The 22,087-nt window shown below is 33.9% G+C and overlaps 1 protein-coding gene across 5 annotated transcripts in view; it reads left to right on the forward strand.

The window, feature by feature from the left end:
* Positions 1 to 687: 687 nt before the first annotated feature.
* The window catches only part of LOC129798206 (periodic tryptophan protein 2 homolog), a 44,694-nt gene continuing 23,294 nt past the window's right edge, over positions 688 to 22,087 (forward strand). For 3 of the 5 annotated variants that reach the window (XM_055841240.1, XM_055841247.1, XM_055841255.1), the window contains exons 1-5: positions 694 to 857; positions 959 to 1,071; positions 1,135 to 2,904; positions 6,769 to 6,916; positions 6,985 to 7,381. In XM_055841240.1, coding sequence (XP_055697215.1) covers positions 840 to 857; positions 959 to 1,071; positions 1,135 to 2,904; positions 6,769 to 6,916; positions 6,985 to 7,381 — 2,446 coding nt within the window. In that variant the 5' untranslated portion in view covers positions 694 to 839. Of the gene's footprint in view, positions 858 to 958; positions 1,072 to 1,134; positions 2,905 to 6,768; positions 6,917 to 6,984; positions 7,382 to 16,604; positions 16,842 to 16,917; positions 17,076 to 17,203; positions 17,418 to 22,087 lie in introns of those variants that run through there. The other 2 variants (XM_055841232.1, XM_055841261.1) reach the window with 2 other exon arrangements.

The following is a 22,087-nucleotide window of genomic DNA, read 5'->3' on the forward strand; positions in this document are numbered from 1 at the left end:
TGTATAATCTCTAGAGAGTATATGAAAACTAAAAATTCATGAAAATTTGAAGAACGAAAAAGGTGGCCGGAATTGAAAACTGGCCGAAATTTGGCACACTTACCCTAATCCGCATAATCACAATAATTCTACGAAGTTGTTTCCCTTCTTAACAGCACCTGTAGTAATTACCTTACTAGCAACTTTGTGCTTATTTATCTTTTGAGCTGAATATTCCCAACTAACATTGATTTTATAGAAAAATAGATACATAATGTGCCAGCAAGGGTTTTGAAGAATTGTTAGTATTTTCAAAATGTTAGGAAGGCAAATAATAGAAACTGCAAAATCTAACTCATCTGACCAAAAGAATTATCATTTATTATTCAGTGTTCTAGGTCTAAGACTTTAAAAAGATTAAACACCTCCTATCAACATCATTATTATTCCAATTGAGATTAAAGATTGATATCCTCGTTTTTTACTTTTTTCTCTTAGCATTTTAAAATTTATTAGAAATTTTAAAATCAGGTGATAACTTATAAGTAAAATAACGTAATTAAAATGCATATAAAAATATTGCAACTGCAGCAATTATAAAATTTATTATTAATCTTAATTTTGAGTCATTCCCTTTCCTTGTCGCCGTTATTTTTTGATTTTTCCTCTTCGGGTTTGCTGCGCCCCCTGTAATCTCAAACACAAAGTAACATAGAAAACAAACCCTCGTGCGTATGCATTTGTTTTTCTCACAATTTGTTAGCAAAATGCTTTTCTGATAGTATTTTATCTTATTTTCTGCAATAATTATTGAATAAAAGTGTTAAATAAAGATCAGTGAAGGTGAATTCATTACAATTATGAAGTTCGCTTACAAGGTAATTGAATATTTGGATAGATAATTCAATGCGCCTTAAATTTAACCCCACATTTTGTCTCCGGGACTCATTCTCTGCATTTTCTTGCATTTGACCTCTAGTTCCAGAATCTCCTCGGCACCGTGTACCGGAAGGGAAATCTCCAGTTCACTCCTGATGGGAATTCGGTGATAAGCCCTGTGGGGAATCGGATAACAATCTACGACCTAAAGAAGTAAGTTTTTGCTCGCTTTTCTTTTCTTCCGGAAGCTAAAACTTGTTTTGTCAATTTGTCCAGCAACAAGGTAAAATCCTTGTCTTTGGAGAGTCGGTACAATTATCGAGCTCTCGATATTTCTCCAAATGGAGCAATTTTGATCGCTGTAAATGACATTGGGGAAGCTCAGATGATCAGCACTGTGTCCTACACAGTGGTCTGCACTCATAGATTTCCCAGCAAAGTGTCTAGCCTGAAATTCAGTCCCGATGGGAGGTTCTTTGCAGTTTGTGTGAGAAATACTGTATTCATTTATAAGACTCCTGGGCAATTAACAGGGGAATATGGTTCATTTGCGCTGAAGATATTCTTTACGGGGGCTCATGATAATTTGACGTGTGTGGATTGGTCGTCAGATTCAAGGGTAGTGGCTGTGGGATCAAAAGACAATTGTACAAGAATTTATTCGATAGAGAAACTGATGTATTTCCGGACAAAAGTTCTAGGGGGACACACAGATCCGATTTCCGGATGTTTTTTCGAAGAGAATAGCTTGCATTTGAATTCTGTCAGTCGGAATGGGCAGTTGTGCATTTGGGAGGCGAATCTGGGGTTGGGAGAATTGGGTCCATTGAAAGATGATACAGAGGAACCGGTTGAGAAGAAACAGAGATCAGAGGAAGATGATGAGTTTGATGAGGAAGTAGATTATGAGAAGGAGAAGGAAGCTTCAGCTCAAGGAAGCCTCATGGATAAAGGGGAGAGTGAAGAGGAGAGGGATAAATTGGGAAAGGTGATTCCGAAGAGTTCAGATGTGGAAGAAAAGAAACTACAGTACAAGAGAATCATGAGGTTCTACTTGGCTGATGAGGTCAGGAAAGAGGACAGACATGCTACCCTCACAGCTTCGGCCTATCACAGGAAGTCCCGGATTCTAGTGACTGCCTTTTCCAATGGTGCTTTCTTCCTGCATGAACTCCCGGAAGTAAACTTGATCCATTCCCTGAATATCTCAGATTATCAAATTGACACAGTCACTTTCAATGGATCAGGCGATTGGATAGCCCTGGGAGTGGCTGGTGTTGGTCAGCTGCTGGTGTGGGAGTGGCAAAGTGAGAATTATGTGATGAAACAGCAGGGACACTCGAGTGACATGACCTGTTTAACCTACTCTCCGGATGGTCAATTTGTGGCTACGGGAGGTGATGATGGAAAGGTCAAACTCTGGAATCTCCACACAGGCTTCTGCTTTGTCACCTTCAGCGAACATTCCGCTCCTGTAACAGCTGTGGAATTTAGCAGGAACAAAAAATTCCTCATCAGTGCATCCCTGGATGGAACTGTAAGAGCTTTCGATATGATGCGCCATCGGAACTTTCGCACATTCACAACTCCACAGCCAACACAATTTGCCAGTGTTGCCCTGGACTCTTCGGGAGAACTCGTAGCAGCAGGAAGTCAGGATGTCTTCGAGATCTACTTGTGGTCAGTGAAGCTGGGAAAACTCCTGGAAGTCCTGAGTGGACATGAAGCTCCTGTGATGTCTCTAGCTTTCTCTCCAATTCCCACCTCTTCGACGCTCGTTTCTGGATCTTGGGACAAATCTCTCAAGGTTTGGAATTGCCTGGAGGCGTCTGAAGATCATGAAAATATTGATCTCATGTCGGATGTTGTTGCTGTGGCATTTCATCCGGCTGGGGAGGAAGTTGCAGCTGCAACTCTCAATGGGAATATTTCAGTGTTTCATGCAAAGGCCGCCCAACAGGTGGCGTTAATTGAGGGGCGGAATGATTTGGGAAGCGGAGTCAGTGAACTGGACATTGTTACAGCCAAGAAAAATCTCCAGGGAAAGTGAGTAAAATATTTCTATTAGTAAATATTTTTATTTATTTATTTATTTATTTTGAAAACTACAAGCTGCTTTAATTTCAATGAAAAGTCTGAAATATCTTTAGATAAAAATTAAAAATAGTTTTTTTTTTTTTAATTTTTATAATAAAAATATTCACATATAATTAAAAAAAATTTAGTAAACATTTATTAAATTATAGATAATAGCAATGAATTAATAAAAAAAAGTAAATTGAAAATAAAAATAATTAAACGGGGGCAAAGCGTTCCATGCTTTGCAAAATACCTACCCAAACTCGTGACTTAAATGCCATTCCTTTTAAGTACTTTTGCATCATTTACCATTTACTGATTCATAACAGATTTGAACCAATGTATAAACCAATCAAAGATCGCCTAAAATACTTTAGGAGTAACGAAATTGATTTTCGTACAAAAATTACTCATAGGTTCACAGCCAATTGGAAGGGTTCAGTTATATCAGAAATTCCAAGACCTTTCAAACGAGTCTAAATATGATCCCATTCGGTTTACAAATACGTTCTCTAGGGTCTTTTTAATGTTTGATCTTAAAAAAGAAACCTTTATTAGGAATGATTCACCGGTATTTGCGTATATGGACGAAATGTCCCCTAGGTAACCTCTAAAACATATCAAAAATTGAAAAAAATGAAACCAGGTCAAAATGAGCTCAAAATAAATAAAGCTTTATTATCCCAGTAAATGTGATTTTTGTGATACTACCCCTGAGAGGTAATGGGATATTAAAAGGTTAACCGTGAAGATGTGATTGGATCACCGGTGACCCAAAAAATTTGTTTTACATACGGTTGTCTAAAGTTATGTTTTGCCCTAAAAAGTCGGAAATTATGACTTGACCCCTAATTTTTGACCCTCTCGTCCTTAAAGAGTTAAGTAAATACTATGGTATTTGATCTATTGGATCCATTCAGACCGCCTAAATTAGTTTCTTTAGCGGAAATTTCAATCCCTAAAATTCAGCTCACAAATGAATTTACACAAAGTCTAAGTTGCAAATCGAGTTAGCCTGAAGAATATCGCAGCTTTCATAAGTTTTTTTAGGTTTATCACAGGACATTACCATTAAACTACATTTTCATTATTTTCCACTAAGTCGTCTCTAGGCTTAAGTTGTAAGTCTGCAAAAGACCTAAGTTTGAATTTATGCCTTTCAAATTTCTAGGATTAAAATTGCTATTAGATAGGGCAACTACTGTACCAAATTTCGGCATGGTTGCATGCAAGCCCCAAAGTCTTAAGTTTGAAATATTATAATATTTTTAATACAAATTGAATTTTTATGTTACTTCTTTTTAATGACTGTTGCTTAGAACCTTGTAGAAAGTTCATCGTCTTTGTTTCCTCTAAAATCATTTTTAATACATTTTAAAATGAATAAAAACATAGACATAGCTTTGGGTAATATATCGGTTACCTTGATTCTCATAGTCCCTTGCCCTTCCGAAATTGTTCTAAAATCTCTTTCACATCGTCTCGTTCGTAGAATTTTTAGTTTTTGCATACTCTTCTAGAGAGATTATACAATGCAAAAAAAAAAACAAAAAAAATATTACTTTGCTGAACGAGATGATAAGTCTTTTGAAGAATTCCGGACGGGCAAAGAACTATGACTATGAGTATCAAGGTTGCCGAAATATTACGTAAAGCTATGTCTATATTATTATTATTATGTTTATATATTTGAAATGTTTTAAGAATTATTTTAGAGAAAATAAAATCGATAAACTCTACAAAATTCCAACCAACATTCCTTAAAAAGAAGTAACAAAAAAGATTTTTTTATCAAAAATATTTATTTTATTAAAAATATTAGAGGAAAGTGCCCATGATTCGTACGATCCCAAGCTTCGTAATGTCTAAATTTTTCCTATGTTTCTGAATAAATCTGACTCCGCAATGTATTTTAAAAGCTGGGCACTTTCCCCTAGTAGGTACTTTAGTGTCAATTAGGAGGCCAATTAGCGGTTTTTTCGCGATTTTTTTGAGAGGAGAAGGAAACAATCAAGCTTCCCTCAATTTTTGGTATATGTTTATACATATTTAAAGTTCTTAAATTTTTTTCGAGAAAAAATATCACAAAATGGCGGACTAATGAGTAGTCTAATAGAGCGCCTCGTCGCAACAGTCCCAGTGTTGCGGGGAATCTGCCGCTCGATGTTCGCCCAAACGCTTGCAAATCTGCTCGGCGCTTATTTTCTTCCGTCTCTTTATTTTCGGAAATACTTCGAATTGGCTTCTGATAGTTTTATAGTATATTCTAAAAAAGTTTATCTATCGACTTAAACAATAGAAAAAATATAGGCAACTTTTGACTTCATAATTGACACTCTCTCCTTAAGTCTTTGTTGTTTGAATGCAATTATTCCGAAATTTGGTAAATTACCCTAATCTCTCTAGAGTGTGCAAAACCTAAAAATTTATGGAAATTTGAGGAACAAAAGAAGTAGCCTAAATTGCAAACTGACCGAAATTTGGTACAGTTCTCCTAGGTATTCTAACTACAATAAAGTCTTAAAACAAATTGAAAAAGCGAGATTATGCCTTTGTCAGCCAACAAATAAACTCCAAACATTCTGAAAAGATTAAGAGATAACATTTGCCTTTAATTTGCGCTTAAGTGGTCTTGGATGAAATCCTGAAAGCAAAAATTCCGAATGGGTCAAAATCTCTAAAAGCCGAAATCCCGAATGGTATAGGGTAAGTGTGCCTAATTCCGGCCAGCTTGCAATTTCGGCCACATTTTTTGTTCCTCGAATTTCAATTAATTTTTAGTTTTTGCATACTCTAGAAATAATACAATGCAAAAAATAACAAAAAATGTCAACTAGACAAACAAGATGATCTGAAAAAGATATTCGAAGAATTCCGGAAGGCCAAGGAACTATGAAAATGAAAGTGGCCGAAATAGGCCACCAATGTTATGTCAACATTTTTATTCATTTTAGAATGTATTAAGAATTAATTGCGAAAAAATGAAGATGATAGACTGTCTACAAGGTTCCAAGAAACACTCCTTACAAAAAAGTAACAAATAAATTCAATTTGTATTAAAAATATTACATTTCAAACTTGAGACTTTGGCGCTTGCATGCAAATATGCCAAAATTTGGCACACTTACCCTATATGTAATCCCCAAGAAACACTTTCATCTTAAGCCGTGAGACGGCTCAACATAATTATAATCAAGATTATGATTTGTCTAAATTCCCATTAGTTTGTCACAAACTATGACGTATCTCGGCTTAAGCTGGGAGACAGATAAGTCAGGAACTGATAGAAATGTAGGGGAGAACGCGCTACCTTCGGACGACTTAAGTTTCGGACAATTCCATATTTTCACTATGTTCTTTATGGATTTCACCTTATAGTTTTTTTCTGAAAATTAGAGGCATTGGACTATCTATTAAAATATAATATTATAATGGGCCAAATTAATTTATAACACATTGAAAAAAAAATGAATTGTTCGAAGCATAAATCGTCCGAAGGTAGCGCGCTTTTTCCTAAACTGATCATTATTTTGATTATAATTACGTTAAGCCGTTTTTCGGCTGAAGCTGTAAGTGTATCTATCTAGGGCGTAATGGTAATAGAAATAAAAATTAAATCCTAAATTGTAAATGCCTCGGACAAGCGAAATACTCCTCACAAAGAAAAAATTAAAAATTGATCAACCAATTTTGGGTTGACCAGGATTTCGACCATTCAGAATTTTAGCTCGACGGCCTTTTAGTGTTCGAGGCTTTGGAGCTTTTGGCTCTAAAAAGCTTGTTTACCACCAATATTCAAGATAAGTGTATAAGCAAATTCTCACCTTTTAGATGCTTCACAACAATATCGTATTCAGCTGACGGGGATTGTATCCTGGCGGCGGGAAAGTCCAAGTACATCTGCATCTATCACGTGAAAGAGGGCATGCTGCTGCGGAAGTTCGAGGTGACACAGAATCAGAGCCTCGATGGATTGAGTGTGAGTGTGTCGGATGTGAAAAATGAAGGTAAGAGAGTGGTTTTCTTCAATGAAATTTTCCACCACAGGACTTCCTGAATCGCCGGAAAGTCACGGAATTCTGTAACTTGGCCCTCGTGGAGCGCCGTGAGCCTCTCGAGGGCGGCAGTGTAGCGGTGAAATTGGCAGGAGTTCAGCGGGGTGACATGTCTACAAGGCACTATAAGCCGGAATTTCGGGTCTCTTGTGTGAGATTTTCTCCCACTGGACTCTCCTGGGCAGCCGCTTGTACTGAGGGATTGATGGTGTATTCCCTGGACAAGGGAATTGTCTTCGATCCCTACCAACTGTCCCAGGAAGTCACACCGAAAGCCACGAGAGATTTACTGGCCAAGGAGGAATTCTCAGGGGCTCTCATCATGGCACTGAAACTCAATGAAACACCCCTCATTCACCAAGTCATTGAATCTGTTCCGCTGAAAGATGGTAAGTCTCTTGCATGGCTTTTTCTGCCTTATTCTTGCTTTAATCCCATAATTGGTAATGAGCTTCTGTTTGTGTGAAAAACTGCCCCAGCATGTGTCCGGAAATCATGTTGAGATGTCGTTTCCGTGACACTTTTCCTGTCCACCTACACTTTAGTTGGCTTTCTATATAAACTTCCCCGTCCTTCTAATTGGCTATAACGTGTTTCCTTCCAATTTTCCCGTCACTCTGACTTTTGAAAAATGCAAAACCTTCTAAAAACTCACGAAAGACCCAAAAAAACTTTCAGTCACACCCGAAATTCATTTTCAATTTTCACCCAAACCCTATGGTGGCGCCAAAAAATAAATGGGGAGGTCACCTGCCGAAAAAAGACACATCCCTTAGAACATAAATCAAGCCGGGTATATATGAAAAAATGAACTCTGGCGGGAGGGTGTGAGAGAAGGTGCCACGGAAGTGCACTCTGGCGGCCTCGCGTTTGTGGGGGCGGTGGAAAGAAAATTCAAGGTGAAGCGGTGAAAACACCCCAAGGCCAAACAAATTTCGATTGCAGTGCTTTCAAGTTCTGGGACATGCTGTTACAAATCGGGCTTTTTCTGTGTCTGCGTCTCCTTTTCTTTCATGGGGGTTTCCGGTTTTTTTCTTAGAGTTTATCGATGGTGGGAAAATGTTTACTCGGGAAGTCGTTTTCTCATCAGAAGCTATCGGGAGATGACTTCAGGCACATTAGCTTTTGTAAAGAGCTTTCATGAGTGCATTTTTTTATAGCTTGATTTGATAAAAGTGTTTAATTTAAAGTTGTTGATTTCAAGATGTTTAATTTAAAAATTGTTGAATTTTTATGTGTAAACTCAAAAATTGTTGAATTTTTATGTGTAAACTCAAAAATTGTTGAATTCTGTTTATTGTTGAATTTTCTTTTCATTTCGAAAATTTTGATTTTTTTTCCTTTTTAGACATTTTTTATTGGTTTTTCCTGTACTCGGGATCCCCCCTAATGTGAAATGATTATATTTGATGCTCGGATCTTCACGATATACTTATTATGCATATAAATATTTGATATTCTATATGACTTTTGCCCAATGAAAATCATCTCGACTGAAGTATAAGTCTTAATTGGAAATTCAACAAGTTTTAAACAACTTGTGTTTAAAAATTCAACAACTTTTGTTTCAAAATTCAACAACTTTTGTTTAAAAATTCAACAACTCTGGTTGAAATACACAAGGCTGCACACTACAATAGTGTGAAAAATTATGATCAAACTATTATATAATAGTGTTAATTTTTGATCATGTGACAAAACATACTATAAAGTTGTGTATTTTTTCACACTATAATAATGTGAAAAACTGTAATCATACTTTAATAGTGGTAATTTTTAGAACTTGTTTTAAATCACGAAACATTGTTGAAAAATTTTTATGATTATAACAGTGAGAAATTTTACACAGATCGCAATTAAATAATTAATTTATCCGATTTCACACTATTATAGTGTTAAAATTTTACACATTTACACAATTACCAAAATGTTGTGCATTTTTAAACATTTTAAATTAAACAACTAAAATGGTCGATTTTAGCGTTAAACGATAGTTAAAATCTGTTTAAATCGCTTTGTAGAGTTGGATTTTCTGATATTCCAGATCCGTTAAACGACAAGCTCGTTTATCAACAACGACTCAGGAATAACGGTTATTCCAATCACATTTATTTTTCTTTTTATAAGAAACGGTATAATGCTAAACTATTATTGAGATTTATTAAAAAAAAATGTGAGAAATTCGTTAAGCAATCATGTCGTTAATCGACAACGCAGTACAGTGAATGGCCGATAATCGATATTATACCTTATGTTTAATAACAGTTAAATTTGTTTAAAAAATCCGTATAATCCTTTAAACAACTTACGATTCCGTTTAACGGCAAACGAATTTAGGTTAACGTTAGAAATGCGTGTTCATTGTCTTGAAATATGCATTATAAAACAGGATAGAAGACAGCATTAAAAAATAAAAATCACTTCAATGATAGTAGAGATACACCCAATTATAATTGAGATTAATTTAACAACGATCAAAATCTCTTAACTCGTGGGTTTCACGATTTTTTGATCAAAATATCTTAGCAATTTCAGCTCAGGAGTTAATAATTTACTAAAAATATCCTTGATTTAGACATCCTTATAGTTTGTAATTATCCACAAGAATTGGATTATTATCGGTTTTAAACAATTTAAAATTAAAATAGTTTTTCTCAGAATATCTTTATTATCTTTTAGATTTAGTCAAAGTACCAAAAGATGCGAGAGAGTTAAACAATATTCGCAAATATTTCCTAAAGTTAAGGTATTTTTTATTTATTTTTAGAAAACATCCTTCACAAAAGTAAGATTCGTTTAACGAAAAAAAGATTTCGGCCAAATAGTAATAGGGGAAATGCTTCTAATTTTGTCCAGTTTCTTATTTTGGACACTTTGAGGATAACATTGGACACTAAAAATAAATTGATTAAAATGATGGATTTTTATTCCAATATTTGATGAATAATGAATTCTATCTAAATATTTGTTCTTTTTGGAATATTTTAACACTAAATACGTTAAAATTTGAATATGATTTGAGTTGAAATTGCTTTGTTGAAAATTCAGTGTGAGCAATTGCTTACGAGAAATATGACAGAACTTCGTGGCTTACTTCAGTCTTATTTAGTTTTGGTGAAGTACTAACAAAGTTTGTTCGCTGTTTTTGAGTGATATTATTGAATATTCATTGAATATTGTGTTGATTCACGTTACTGATGATTTGTACATTTGACCTGAAGTGAGATTTGCCTTGTGAATTATATTTTTCGTGTGAAAAATGGGAAATTTTTTAAGACATTCACCAGTGAGGTGATGATTCTTATTTTGGACAGGTGTTTTTCTCACGAAATTTCGTGAAGTTTTAGCTTTTGTGATGACTAGGTTGGACAAATGCCTGGAGAAATGAAGGAGCATCAACTCTACGAAAGAGATGCAGTGAGAAATGCCTTCAAAGGCTCCCGGAAAGGGCAGGGAATGAGCGAATCCGCACGTACTTGGAGTACCGAAGTCAACTCACTTTAATGAATGATATGGAAAGTTTCTGGGCGTCTTGTGACATTCCACGTTTCCCTTACATGACCAGGAAGAGGACTTGGTAAGATTTGTTCATAAAATGAAGAACAATGGGCATCCTGTTGAGGCGGATTATCTGTCCAAATTTACAGACAAGTTGTAAAAATTAATAACCAAGTTGTCCAAAATAAGAGTCAAATTCACCTCTACATATCAATTCATTTTTAAACGTATTAAAACTAATTTTAGTAAAAATGAGATGATAAATAGCTTGCCAAGTTTCTAAACAATCCTTCTGAAAAGAGAGTAACAAGAAAAGTCAATTAGTATTGAAAATATGGCACTTCAAACTTAGGATATCGATGCTTATATGCAGACTGTCCAAAATTATAAGCACTTCCCCTATGTTAGTTTAACGAAACACTAGATCTTTTAAATAAATGATAGCAGATGCTTGTTTTATCCCTCTTCTAATAAGTAAGAGAAGTAAGATGATGTTACTGGTAGGGGAGACTGGGGCAAAAAGTCACAAATCGAAAATATTAAAATTCAATATCTTCCAAGATAAATAAGATAGCGGCTTAAATTTTTTTCCATAGATAGCCTCCATAGGTCTTCTTCAATGTCGTAAGTTTGTTAGAATTTGAACAAGGAATTTAGAAAATAAAAAATATCGAAATTTTTAGTCCTATTTTTAAAAATATTTTCCGTGCAGAAGATATCAATTATTAGCTTTTTATATTAAATTTGATGCACTGGTGAATATTTCCCAAATTATCTGGATATTCTTTGAATACGAATCCGCTATCTATTTTAGAATTTTACAAAGATTCTTTTCTCCAGAAATCCTTTTATTAAAAACGACCACTTGGGGTAAAAAGTAACAAAAGCTATGGAGCAAAAAGTAACAAAAACTGAAACAATTTCTGATGTCCCACGGTAAAAAGAAACGTCAATGCTAAGTGTCGCCGCCTTTTGTTTGCATTGGTCAAACGATTTGCAGTCTTTTGTTTGTTTTTGTAATATAGCTTAAAATGCGCTTTTCTCGCCCAGATAGAGAAAACGGTGTTTTACAAAGGTGTAGAAGAATAAATTTCCTATGAAAATATGTAAACTAGGTATTTTACTTAAATTTACGGAATCCCGTAATAAAGCGAATCAAAATGTGATAGGATCTTATGCCTGATACTATTTACCCCAGCATTTTTGAGAATGATCACAAAATTACCTTTTAGAAAACGGCTCGATAAATATATTTCCTTAGAAAAAAAAGAATAAAATCACTTTCACAGAGTTGTGGAGCGGTAAATTTTCTATAAAACTGTGCTAATTAGAAATTTTGGAGGTGCTCGGGTAGCTTGTAAAAAAAAAACAAAATATCCGTTTTGTGACTTTTTGCCCCAGTCTCCCCTAACGATGATTTTTTTGAGAAGGAATATGGATCCGTTAAGCGGCTAGGAAATTCGTTGAACGCTAAACGTTCCAGTGAGCACAGTTAGCTAAAAAAGACAGGGTTTTCAGCAAAAATATGCTTAAAACGCTGCCGTTTTTTTTAGTTAACTATGCTCGCTGGAATATTCAGGTTAATACAAAAATCAATTGCTAAGAAGGATCCGTTAAACGAAAGAATAAAATTTTTCAAAAATTAAAGATATGTCTAATGATTAATTGATATGAATTTGAGAAGAATCGAAATATATATGAGTTTTACTAAACGATTAGCAAGGCTATTAGAATCCAGTTGAGTCAAGAAAAATCAATCTTACAAAAATAAGAGTTTTTTTTTACAGTCCTTGTACATTTCCAGTTCATAGCTAGGATGATTAACTAACGGATGGAGCATTTTAATTCACAAATACTATATTTTTCTTAAATTCTTTATAATTTTTAAGCTTTAGATCCCACAAAAATAAATATAACACGAAATAGTAGCCACATATACAGAGAATATATTTTTTATTGAATTTAAAATTTTACTGGTGTTACAGATAGAAAATTTTTCAGAAAAATTCAAAAAATTGCAAATTTTACGTCTTTTTCATAAAGGTCTTAGGAATTATTATCCTAATGCAATCATTATAAGTTTTGTGCTTATAACATAACATAAGATACTCTTTCATTTGATAAAAGTTTTAAAATGATTGCATTAGGTTTTATACCAAAACTAAAAAACCACTTAAGAAAAAATATACTACATTTTTGTACGGAAAATGTATGAGAATGCTCTGCCCTGGTTCATAGAAATATGGTTGATTTTAATGAATTTTAAAATTTGCTATACGAAAAGAATGATCCGTTTAACGGCAAACGGGGTGTTTTTTTTCGTTTCACTATAGGAATCTTGCGTTTTACGACAGAAGACATCTGTTCTCTTTGATAAATAAATTACGATTCGTATAACGACAGATGAAATTCGTTTAACGACTAAACACATTAGTGACAGATCATTTGAAATGTTCTTTTCTGCATCAGGGAATTTTAATAATCTTTCTCTTTCTCATTTTCTTAAATTTCCAAATCATTAATGCAAAATTAAATCTTTGAATTTTTCATGAAGAAAAAAACAAATCCGATTGAGATATTTTTTGTATTTTTGAAACGAATTCCACTTACCAAAAATAAAATATTCGCATTTAACATGAATGAAGTAATTTGCACATCGCTTAAGAATTAGGAAAATTTTCCATTTTGGTAAGATTGCTCTGAAAAATTCTCAACTGTTTTTAAGGGGGTTGGGGATATTGTGTGAGGAACACTAAAAGTTTAACATTCTTTAGAATTGAGTATAGAGTGCAATTAAATGCTAGTGCTATTGGACTGTGAGAAACAATTAGGGATGGAATGAAGAAAAAAAAATCCATGTGAAGGTTTATTGGTGAAAAAAATTCCCATTTGCATACAATTATGGGAATTTTATGTCCTTTTGCTAATTTTATTTGGAAAAAAATCTCCCCTGCTGCTGAACATTTATGGCATTTGGTGATATGAATTTTAAAAAGATTCTTGTTCATGTCATAAAAGGATATTTTTGAAACATAGCCATATCGATCTCAAAGAAAACGTCCGCGAGAGTCCAAAAATGGATTTTATGTTATAGAGAGAGAGGAATCTCAATGGGAGAAAAGGAAAGGGTTGCTTTCTTTGAATGGTTTGCAGGAATGACCCGGAAAAAATGCTAGAAATGGTTGAATGTGTTGGGCGTTAAGGAAGAATTAAAAGAGGAGGAAAGAAAAGTGGTTGGGAATAGAACGGAAACACGGCCACTGCAATGATTGCATGCCTGACCATGATAACATCGAGCCTCTGGTGGTGTGTTAGAGTTAGAGTATATTTTTCTGCTAATGCCACAACAAAAGCACCATGCAGAATTTTAAACTCGCGTGCACAGAGTTGATGGGAAGATTGTAAGATAATTTTCTTTTGCATGATTGTCTCATTTTGGAGGGATGCTTATAAAGTTAAATTTTTAATCTATTTATCCAGCAACTCTATTCACAAAACCTCCACGAGGGCTTCGACGTTAACAATAATTTTGAAATAGAAGCAAATTAATTCCACTGGGACTCTTTAGCATTTCTCCATATCTTTTGCTTTCTATGCTCTTGTTCGCTTTTGTGTGCAAAATGTGCGTCATTTCCTTTTGTGGAAAATGCCACACAATTGTTCCTCACGCTTCCTGCTTACATGGATTTATTCCACAAATTGAATTTTGCATCTTTGCAATTATCAATTGATAAATACAAAATACTAGACTTAATTTTCGGTAAAAAAATTATTTGAATTTATAAATCACTTAGGGGAAAGTGGGGCACCTTTGAACTGGGACAGCTTTAAAAATGGGTTTCTTTCTCCTCCATTGTAAAGCTAAATTACATTATGATAAGACTTAACTTCTTTTAAAAATAGGCGACAGCCAGTGATAAGCCTAGATCAGCTTATAGAGGTGCGATTCCTTCATTACAAATTTAGATTGTGACAAATCCGAATGATATTTATACATAAATAATGCAAATTTCGTTTAATAATTCTTAAAGTGTATGAAGCATATTATCGTTATTAATGAGGAAAATTGAATGAGAAATGCACAGAAATGTCTGAAAATCTTTAAAGTCGATTATCTCGGAAACTATGAGAGATAACGGCCTCAAACTTTACATCCATTTAGAGCCTCTTTCAGGCTTGATATGTGCAAAATTTCACTTGAAAATGAGGAAAATTGTATGAGAAATGCATAAAATTGTCTGAAAATCTTTAAAGCCTTTAAAGTCGATTATCTCTGAAACTATGAGAGATAATGGCCTCAAACATTACATCCATTGAGAGCCACTTTCAGGCTTGATATGTGCAAAATTTCACTTGAAAATGAGGAAAATTGGATGAGAAATTCATAAAAGTGTCTGAAAATCTTTAAAGTCGATTATCTCGGAAACTGTGAGAGATAGAGGCCTCAACTTTACATCTATTTAGAATCTCTGTCAGCGACCCGTGAGAATCCGCGAAGTTATTCACTACTCACGAAAAATACGCGCCCAGGGAAAATCCGTGAAAAAATACGCGACCCGCGAAAATCTGCGAAAAAATACACGCCGCGCGAAAACCCGCGAAAAAAATCGCGCTCCGCGAAAATCCGCGATAAAATATATGCACTACGAAAATCCATGAAAAAAATTCACGACCAGCGAAAATCCGTGAGAAATTCGCGTCCCGCGAAAATCTGCGAGAAAATACGCACCCAGGGAAAATACGCGAAAAAATACGCGTCCCGCGAAAGTCCGCGAAGAAATTCGCATCTCGCGAAGATCCGCGAAAAAAATCGCGGATCGCGAATGGTGTCACCTTACAAATCTTCGAATATACAGTAGACTCTCGCTAATTCGGCTCTTTTAAGATCGGGCTACTTTATAATGCCAAACGTACAATAACTCTTGTTTGTGAATATGTTTTCAAAATTTTCTATGAGAGAAAACGAGATAACTAGATTTCTGTTTCATTCACTCTCATTGAAATGTCAAAAACATGTTTACAAAACAAAAGTTATTGTGCGCTGGTCATAATTCGCCGCGGCAGTTAAATTCGAAAAAAATTGTTGACATTTTTTAAGTTCGATTATGATTATCAAATGAAGCAAATATGCTCAAATTTGTCATGATTTGTATTAGCTTTGATGTGATTTTGCGTTATTAAGAGGTTTTGATGAAATTTATAGCACCAATGAGCATTTAAACTCAATATGAGTATGCAAATGAACAAAAAATCGTTGCACTTCAAACAGTTTGTTGCCCGAATTTGTCTCTAATTCGGTTGACATTTCGGTCCCAAATGCCCGAATTTGAAAAAGTGTACTGTAGATAGACTCACTATATAGAGAGAGAGAAAGAGAGAGAGAGTGCTATATATATGGAAAAGCTTGTCCGACGCTATTAGCAAATTTTCTTAAAATTGAAATCTTTAAAGTGAAATATATCGAGAACTGTTCGACGAATGTCTTAATTTTTTTTTAAATTGGTCTAAATTTTCTGGGCTACAACATAAACATAAAAAATTCAAAATCGCATGCTTAGATTTCGAGATAAACTACAAAATGTGATTTTTAACCGGTTTAGAACCGGTTTTTCAAGAAAAAAAAACTGATAGCACAGAAATCGTCGTACGCGCGCGTAGATATATTTTTTAAAAAAAAATTATGAAGATAGATCTTTCCAAACCAGAGATATTGCGTACTACGGACGGCCGGGCGGACGGCCGGCCGGCCGGACCCGAAAATGGCGGCTTATGATTTTTGGCATCAGAGATGTTCAAAACATATACACTGTGAATTTCAGCTCGATCGGAGCACTTTGAGAAAATACGAGGATTACAATAGGTGTGATTAGAAGGAATCACACCTAAAAAGTCCCTTTTGAAAGGTACCCCATTTCAAAAGTGCCCTATTTTCTAAGTAAGTTTTTATCTAGTCGCTCTAAAAAAAGCAATTTTTTCGGATGGTAAAATTGAAACTTTTGAAGGGCTTATCGTAATATGCATTATGGAATAATATCCTTCACACTTTCCTTGTGCTTTTGCATTTCTTTGGCTTTTTGCGTAGTTTTTCGGCAAATTATTTTTTTTTGGTGAAAGTGTGAGAATAATTTTTGCAGTAAAATTGGTTGTGCGGAGCCTCCCGGAGGAATTTGGGGAGCGTCTGAGTGAGATTGTGGCTCAGCTGCTGATGAGCACGCCACACGTTCAATTCTATCTGCAGTGGGCATGTGAAGTGATAACGTTCTTTGGCCCAAAGGAGAACATCCTGCCACATCATGCCCTTCTCACGTTACACCAGAGTCTTTCACGGAAATATGAGACACTGTCCAAAGTGTGAGTGGCGAATTAAATTGGCGCTAAAAAGAGTCCAATTGCAATCGATTGACACTTCTGTTCACAATTTTTCCAGATGCGACTTCAATAGATACACAATCAGAGTTCTCAAATCTGTGGCTCAAGTCAGGGAAGCGCAGGAGGATGTGCCGGATCCTGAGGATCAGGAAATGACTCTCATCTCCAAGGAAGATGATGTTACAATGGAGGATAGTGAAGAAGAAGACGATGAAGGTAAAAAGAATCAAAGAACAAGTTTCTCAATCAATTTTATTTTACACATCAGGGAATTTGAGCTATTTACACGAATTTTTATTTAGTTTTATTTTAAACTGAGAAATGACCTCAACTTTCGTTTGCAGATTGACGTGGTTGATTTTTTTGTTGTTGGAGGAGAAAAGAGACGAAGAAAGATGGGAAGAATATGCATCTTCCCAGGGAACTTGCGGTATTCACAGGAGGTTAAAATGTACAGTATAATAGTTAATGGTGTTTAAATTCTCATTTAAAATAGATTCGCTATTTTTATTTTAGATTTTTTTTCTTCTGAAAATATATAATCTTTTATTCGTAAAATACTTTTTATTTAACAACATCACACAGGCGTGTGGTAGCGGCAAAAAAATAGTTTGATTCTCATTTTTTTTATCACAAATTTTATATCATGGGGAAAAATCTAACAGCATTTTATGATATACTTTCTCAACTCTCTCATGTGGGCAATGGATGGGCTCTATTCATCACTCTCAAAAGTTGATTTTATGAACAAAAATTCAACTGTTGAAAAACTCATAAAAAATCCTCTCAGCTGCAATAAAATGTCTGAATTGATCCAATTTAAAAAATTAACTATATTACAAAACATAAATTTTAGTGCATTGGTAAGCATGACTGTAGATTTAGGGGAAAGTGGGGCACCTTTGAAATTGGGATTGTTTCTCCTATATTTAAAGGGAATTAAGCCATATCACGATGTAATTTAATTTTGCAATTGATTTGCTGATAATAAGATCCGAAGGAGAAAAAAGCCCAATTTCCAAGCTGTCCTTATTCAACACTGCCCCCCTTCCCCTAGTTACATTAAAACAGAAGAAGAATTTTATATTACAGAAATTCAAACCAATTTTCAGTTTATTCTTCCACGGCTACTTTTTAACATTAAAAAGGTTAAATTAACATTAAAAAATGTTGATATATTTTTACACCTAAAAAGTGTTAAAGTTATGAGGAAAAAAGTTAATCGCACCCTCTTTTTTTTCTCAGTGTAGAATTATAGGGGAAAGTACTCTCCCTTCGAACGTTCATGCCTTCGAATAATGTAATTTCCTTTTAGTTTTCCTAAGAGACTTACACATTTCTATTAAATATTAGTTAGCTTATCATCAATTGTTGATATAATTCCATGATAATTTAGTGTAAATCTTTTACGAAAAGCAAAAGAAATTCACATTATTCGAAGGCATGAACGTCCGAAGGGAGAACACTTTCCCCTACCAATTATACCTCTCAATTCTGAGATAAAAAAGATTAAAACGATAAATTTTAATATTTAGCGTAAAAATTAAAGACTTCCTATTCTGACTCAAAAGTTAATTTCATTAAATATATTCTACTTCAGCTTACTTAATCGTGATTTTTTTTTGTATTTGAGCTTAGAGATTCAAAGAAAATTTTAAACTTAAAAAAGGTTGCAGCAGATTCGTACAAATAATCGGTAAATATATTAACTTAATTTTTAAATATTAAAATAATACATTTTTATTGCATGAAAACAATTAAATATTGTTGACAAAGGAAAAAGAAAGAAGTTGTGAACCAACTTAACATCTGAAATATCATTTAAATGTGTTTTCACATTATTTTATATTTTCTACTGACCAAAATCGAATATTTTACTGGTCACAATTTGTTATTGCCTTTAAAATCTAGTCGTTGTATGAACATATGAGGAGCTCAGAGCAAAAAAAACGCTATTTCAATAGGGAAATGCATAGGGGAATGTACTCTCCCTTCGAACGTTCATGCCTTCGAATAATGTGAATTTTCTTTTATTTTTCCTAGAGACTTATACACAATTATCACATAATTATCAAGAATTGATGATAAGGTAACTAATATTTAATAAAAATGTGTACATCTTTTGTGCAAAATAAAAGAAAATTCACATTATTCGGAGGCATGAACGTTCGAAAGGAGAGTACTTTCCCCTACGACTTAGAGTTTTTTTGCTCCGAGCGCCTCATATAAAAAGATTTTTGATGCAAAGATTTAAAGAACTATCTCAAAGGTGAGAGGTACTACTTTGTATAATCCTCCCTTAATATAAATTATAATAATAACGGCGATTCTGATCAAATTAGACTTAAATAAAATGTACCATACCGTACTAGAAGGTTCTAGAACATATCGAATTTGTCAAACTGACGCTAGAGATCGCTCTAGTCATCACAAAAGCTTGGATGAATTTGCAAACTCATAAGTTTTTATTATCCAAGTCTAAAGCCCTATACACACTTACGACTTAAGCCGAAAGACAACTTAACGTATTTATAATCAAAATAAAAATAATGATCAGTAGCCGAATTTTACAATATCAAATTTGAGAATGAGATTTTCAAATTTGAGAATCCTATTCTCAAACTCACACTACTCAAAATACTCACATTGATTTGAGAACGTTTTGTTCGAAAAATCGCATGCAACTTGCACAATGAGATGCTCAGAGCAAAAGTAGACCGTTTTAATAGGGAATGGCATACAATGGAGACCACTCTTGCTCTGAGCGTCTCCAATGTGAGTTGAGTTTCAACTCAATGTGAGTAAAATTGTGTGAGTTTGAGCAAAAAAGTTTGAGTTTGATAATTCAGTAAACTCAACCTTTTCATCTTTCACATTTACTAAAAACAAATATGTTCAAAAACATCTAAAATGATACTATTTATTATTTTTTATGAATATTGCAATATGATTGAGCATCTTATTGTGCGATTTTTCGAACAAAACGTTCTCAAATCAATGTGAGTATTCTGAGTAGTGTGAGTTTGAGAATAGGATTCTCAAATTTGAAAATCTCATTCTCAAATTTGATATTGTAAAATTCTGCTACAGATTACGTTTTCATCAGTTTCAGACTAATCTGTCTCTCGGCTTAAGCCCTAAAATAGATTAGTTAGTAGGAAACTGATGGGAATTCAGTCAAATCGTTATTTTGATTATAATTTACGTTAAGTCGTCTCTCGGATTAAGTCGTAAGTGTGTTTAGGGCAGATGTGTGCAAGAACCGTTGAAACCGAATAAACGTCAAAATAAGTTTGCTCAGGTAGCGTTTTGACCATTGACGAACAAGCTTTATTTGACGTTTTTTCGGTTTCAAACGGTTCTTGCACACCTCTGGTTTAGGGCATAAACTTAACATATTGACCGCTTGGGAAAACTCGTTTCTATTTTTTTTTTTATTTTTAAAGTTAATAGATTTTAATGGAAGACTAAAACATCGTCTTCCTTAATGGCCTCTACACACTATGAAAAATTTCTTTAAAAAATGCGTTTTTAAAGAAAATTTCCCCTATCCTTGTAAACAGAAACGTCGGATTTTTTTTTTTTTAAAAAAAGGCAATATTGACGAAAATTGATTCTAGTGTGTAGACACCATAACAGAGTCAATGGAATTCTTCACATTGCACAAACAACCCAAACAACTAACCATTTTAATGAATTTTAAAGTATGACGAGCAAAAAATGCCAAATGAAGGAAAAGCTAGGATATGCGACTACAATTTCCTCAATTTTGAAATGAGAAAACTAAAATATTTGAGTTAAGAGTTTACTTGGATCTCGAAGATTAAAAAAAAACATCACAATTTTTCTCTATTATTTTTTTGTTTTCAACATAACACAGAAAATATTTAATTCAAACTCCTAATCATATAAAAAATACAATAATTAATCCATATTTTTTGAAATTTTCATTTCAAAATTATAAAAATTTAGCCGTCGAGACATGATTTGTTTTTGGCTTGCTCAAAAATTCGTAGTGCGATTTTTTTCTTAAATTTTTCGATATGTTTACGAAACTACCCATGCCAATAGATATTTCGTCATTTCGTAAGGATAAAATCTTGGAATTTTTGATAAAACTGCACCGATTCCAATCGGTTATGAACCGTTTCATAACCGATAAATAATTTGTATCCGAAATTCAATTATTATATTACTCTTTTATAGCTATTTTTGGGATCTTTTGAGTGATTTATGAGTCAGTTCAAATCGGTTAAGGACCGGTAAATGGTATATGACGCGGAAGTACTTTTGAAGTATCATTTAAATCAGGAGTTCGAGCACTCCGAAAAGCCTAGGACGCTTTGCCACCTGATTTACATTAGGTTTTGACTTGTACAATTACTTGCTATCAAGAAAAGTAAAAAAAAAACTTTGTCCAAGTACGAGTATCTTCTGGCAGGAAATAATTAATTTTTTGATTTCACGGTTTTTTTCTGAGTAATCGTGACTACTTTTAAAAGAGATCTCTGAAAATTGCGCCCCAACGGCGGAATTTTTATAGTTTAAATGTTGTCTATGTGCTTAAGAGCTTGAATAATTTTTATTTTTATTTTTTGATTTTGTTGAAAATATATATTTCAAGAAAATATGATGTTTTTAGACTTCTTGACCTATGTAACCCCTTAGTGTCAAAATGAGAGATCTTCATTCTTGACTTAAAATTTTTCCGTATTTAAAGGTTTAATTAAAATTTCTTTTGACACATTGAAAACTTCAGCGCAGCTTACCATTGCATTTGATAATGATTTTTTTGGTCAAGAATAGAGCCCAGAATGTCTGTAAAACTTACATTATTTATATTTATTGAATATGTTGTGGGTGTTTTTAGGGGGTATAATTTTCACTTGGGCGGGTGGTCTCGAATGTCCCGCCTAAATTGAAATTAAGGTATAGAAAGACTGGGGCCAAAATGTGTGCAAAAATGTTATATTCAATAGCCTAGCTAAATGCGGAGCTTTTCCGAATTTCCTAACTAATAATTATTATCATAAGCACCATATTTTATTATCCTTATCGATATAATTATTGGGTATTGTATGACATTACTCAATATTTTTTAACATCATCTATCGCATCGTCTTTAGCTTGTAATTTGAGTGCATATGGCGATAATGAGGGGGATGATGTTGTTTTCAAAACTTTCGATGAGGACTTTTTTCCTTTTCGTCTCTTTTGGAAGTTTGTTT

The sequence above is a fragment of the Phlebotomus papatasi genome, chromosome 1, assembly GCF_024763615.1.
Source record: "Phlebotomus papatasi isolate M1 chromosome 1, Ppap_2.1, whole genome shotgun sequence".
NCBI lineage: Eukaryota > Metazoa > Arthropoda > Insecta > Diptera > Psychodidae > Phlebotomus > Phlebotomus papatasi.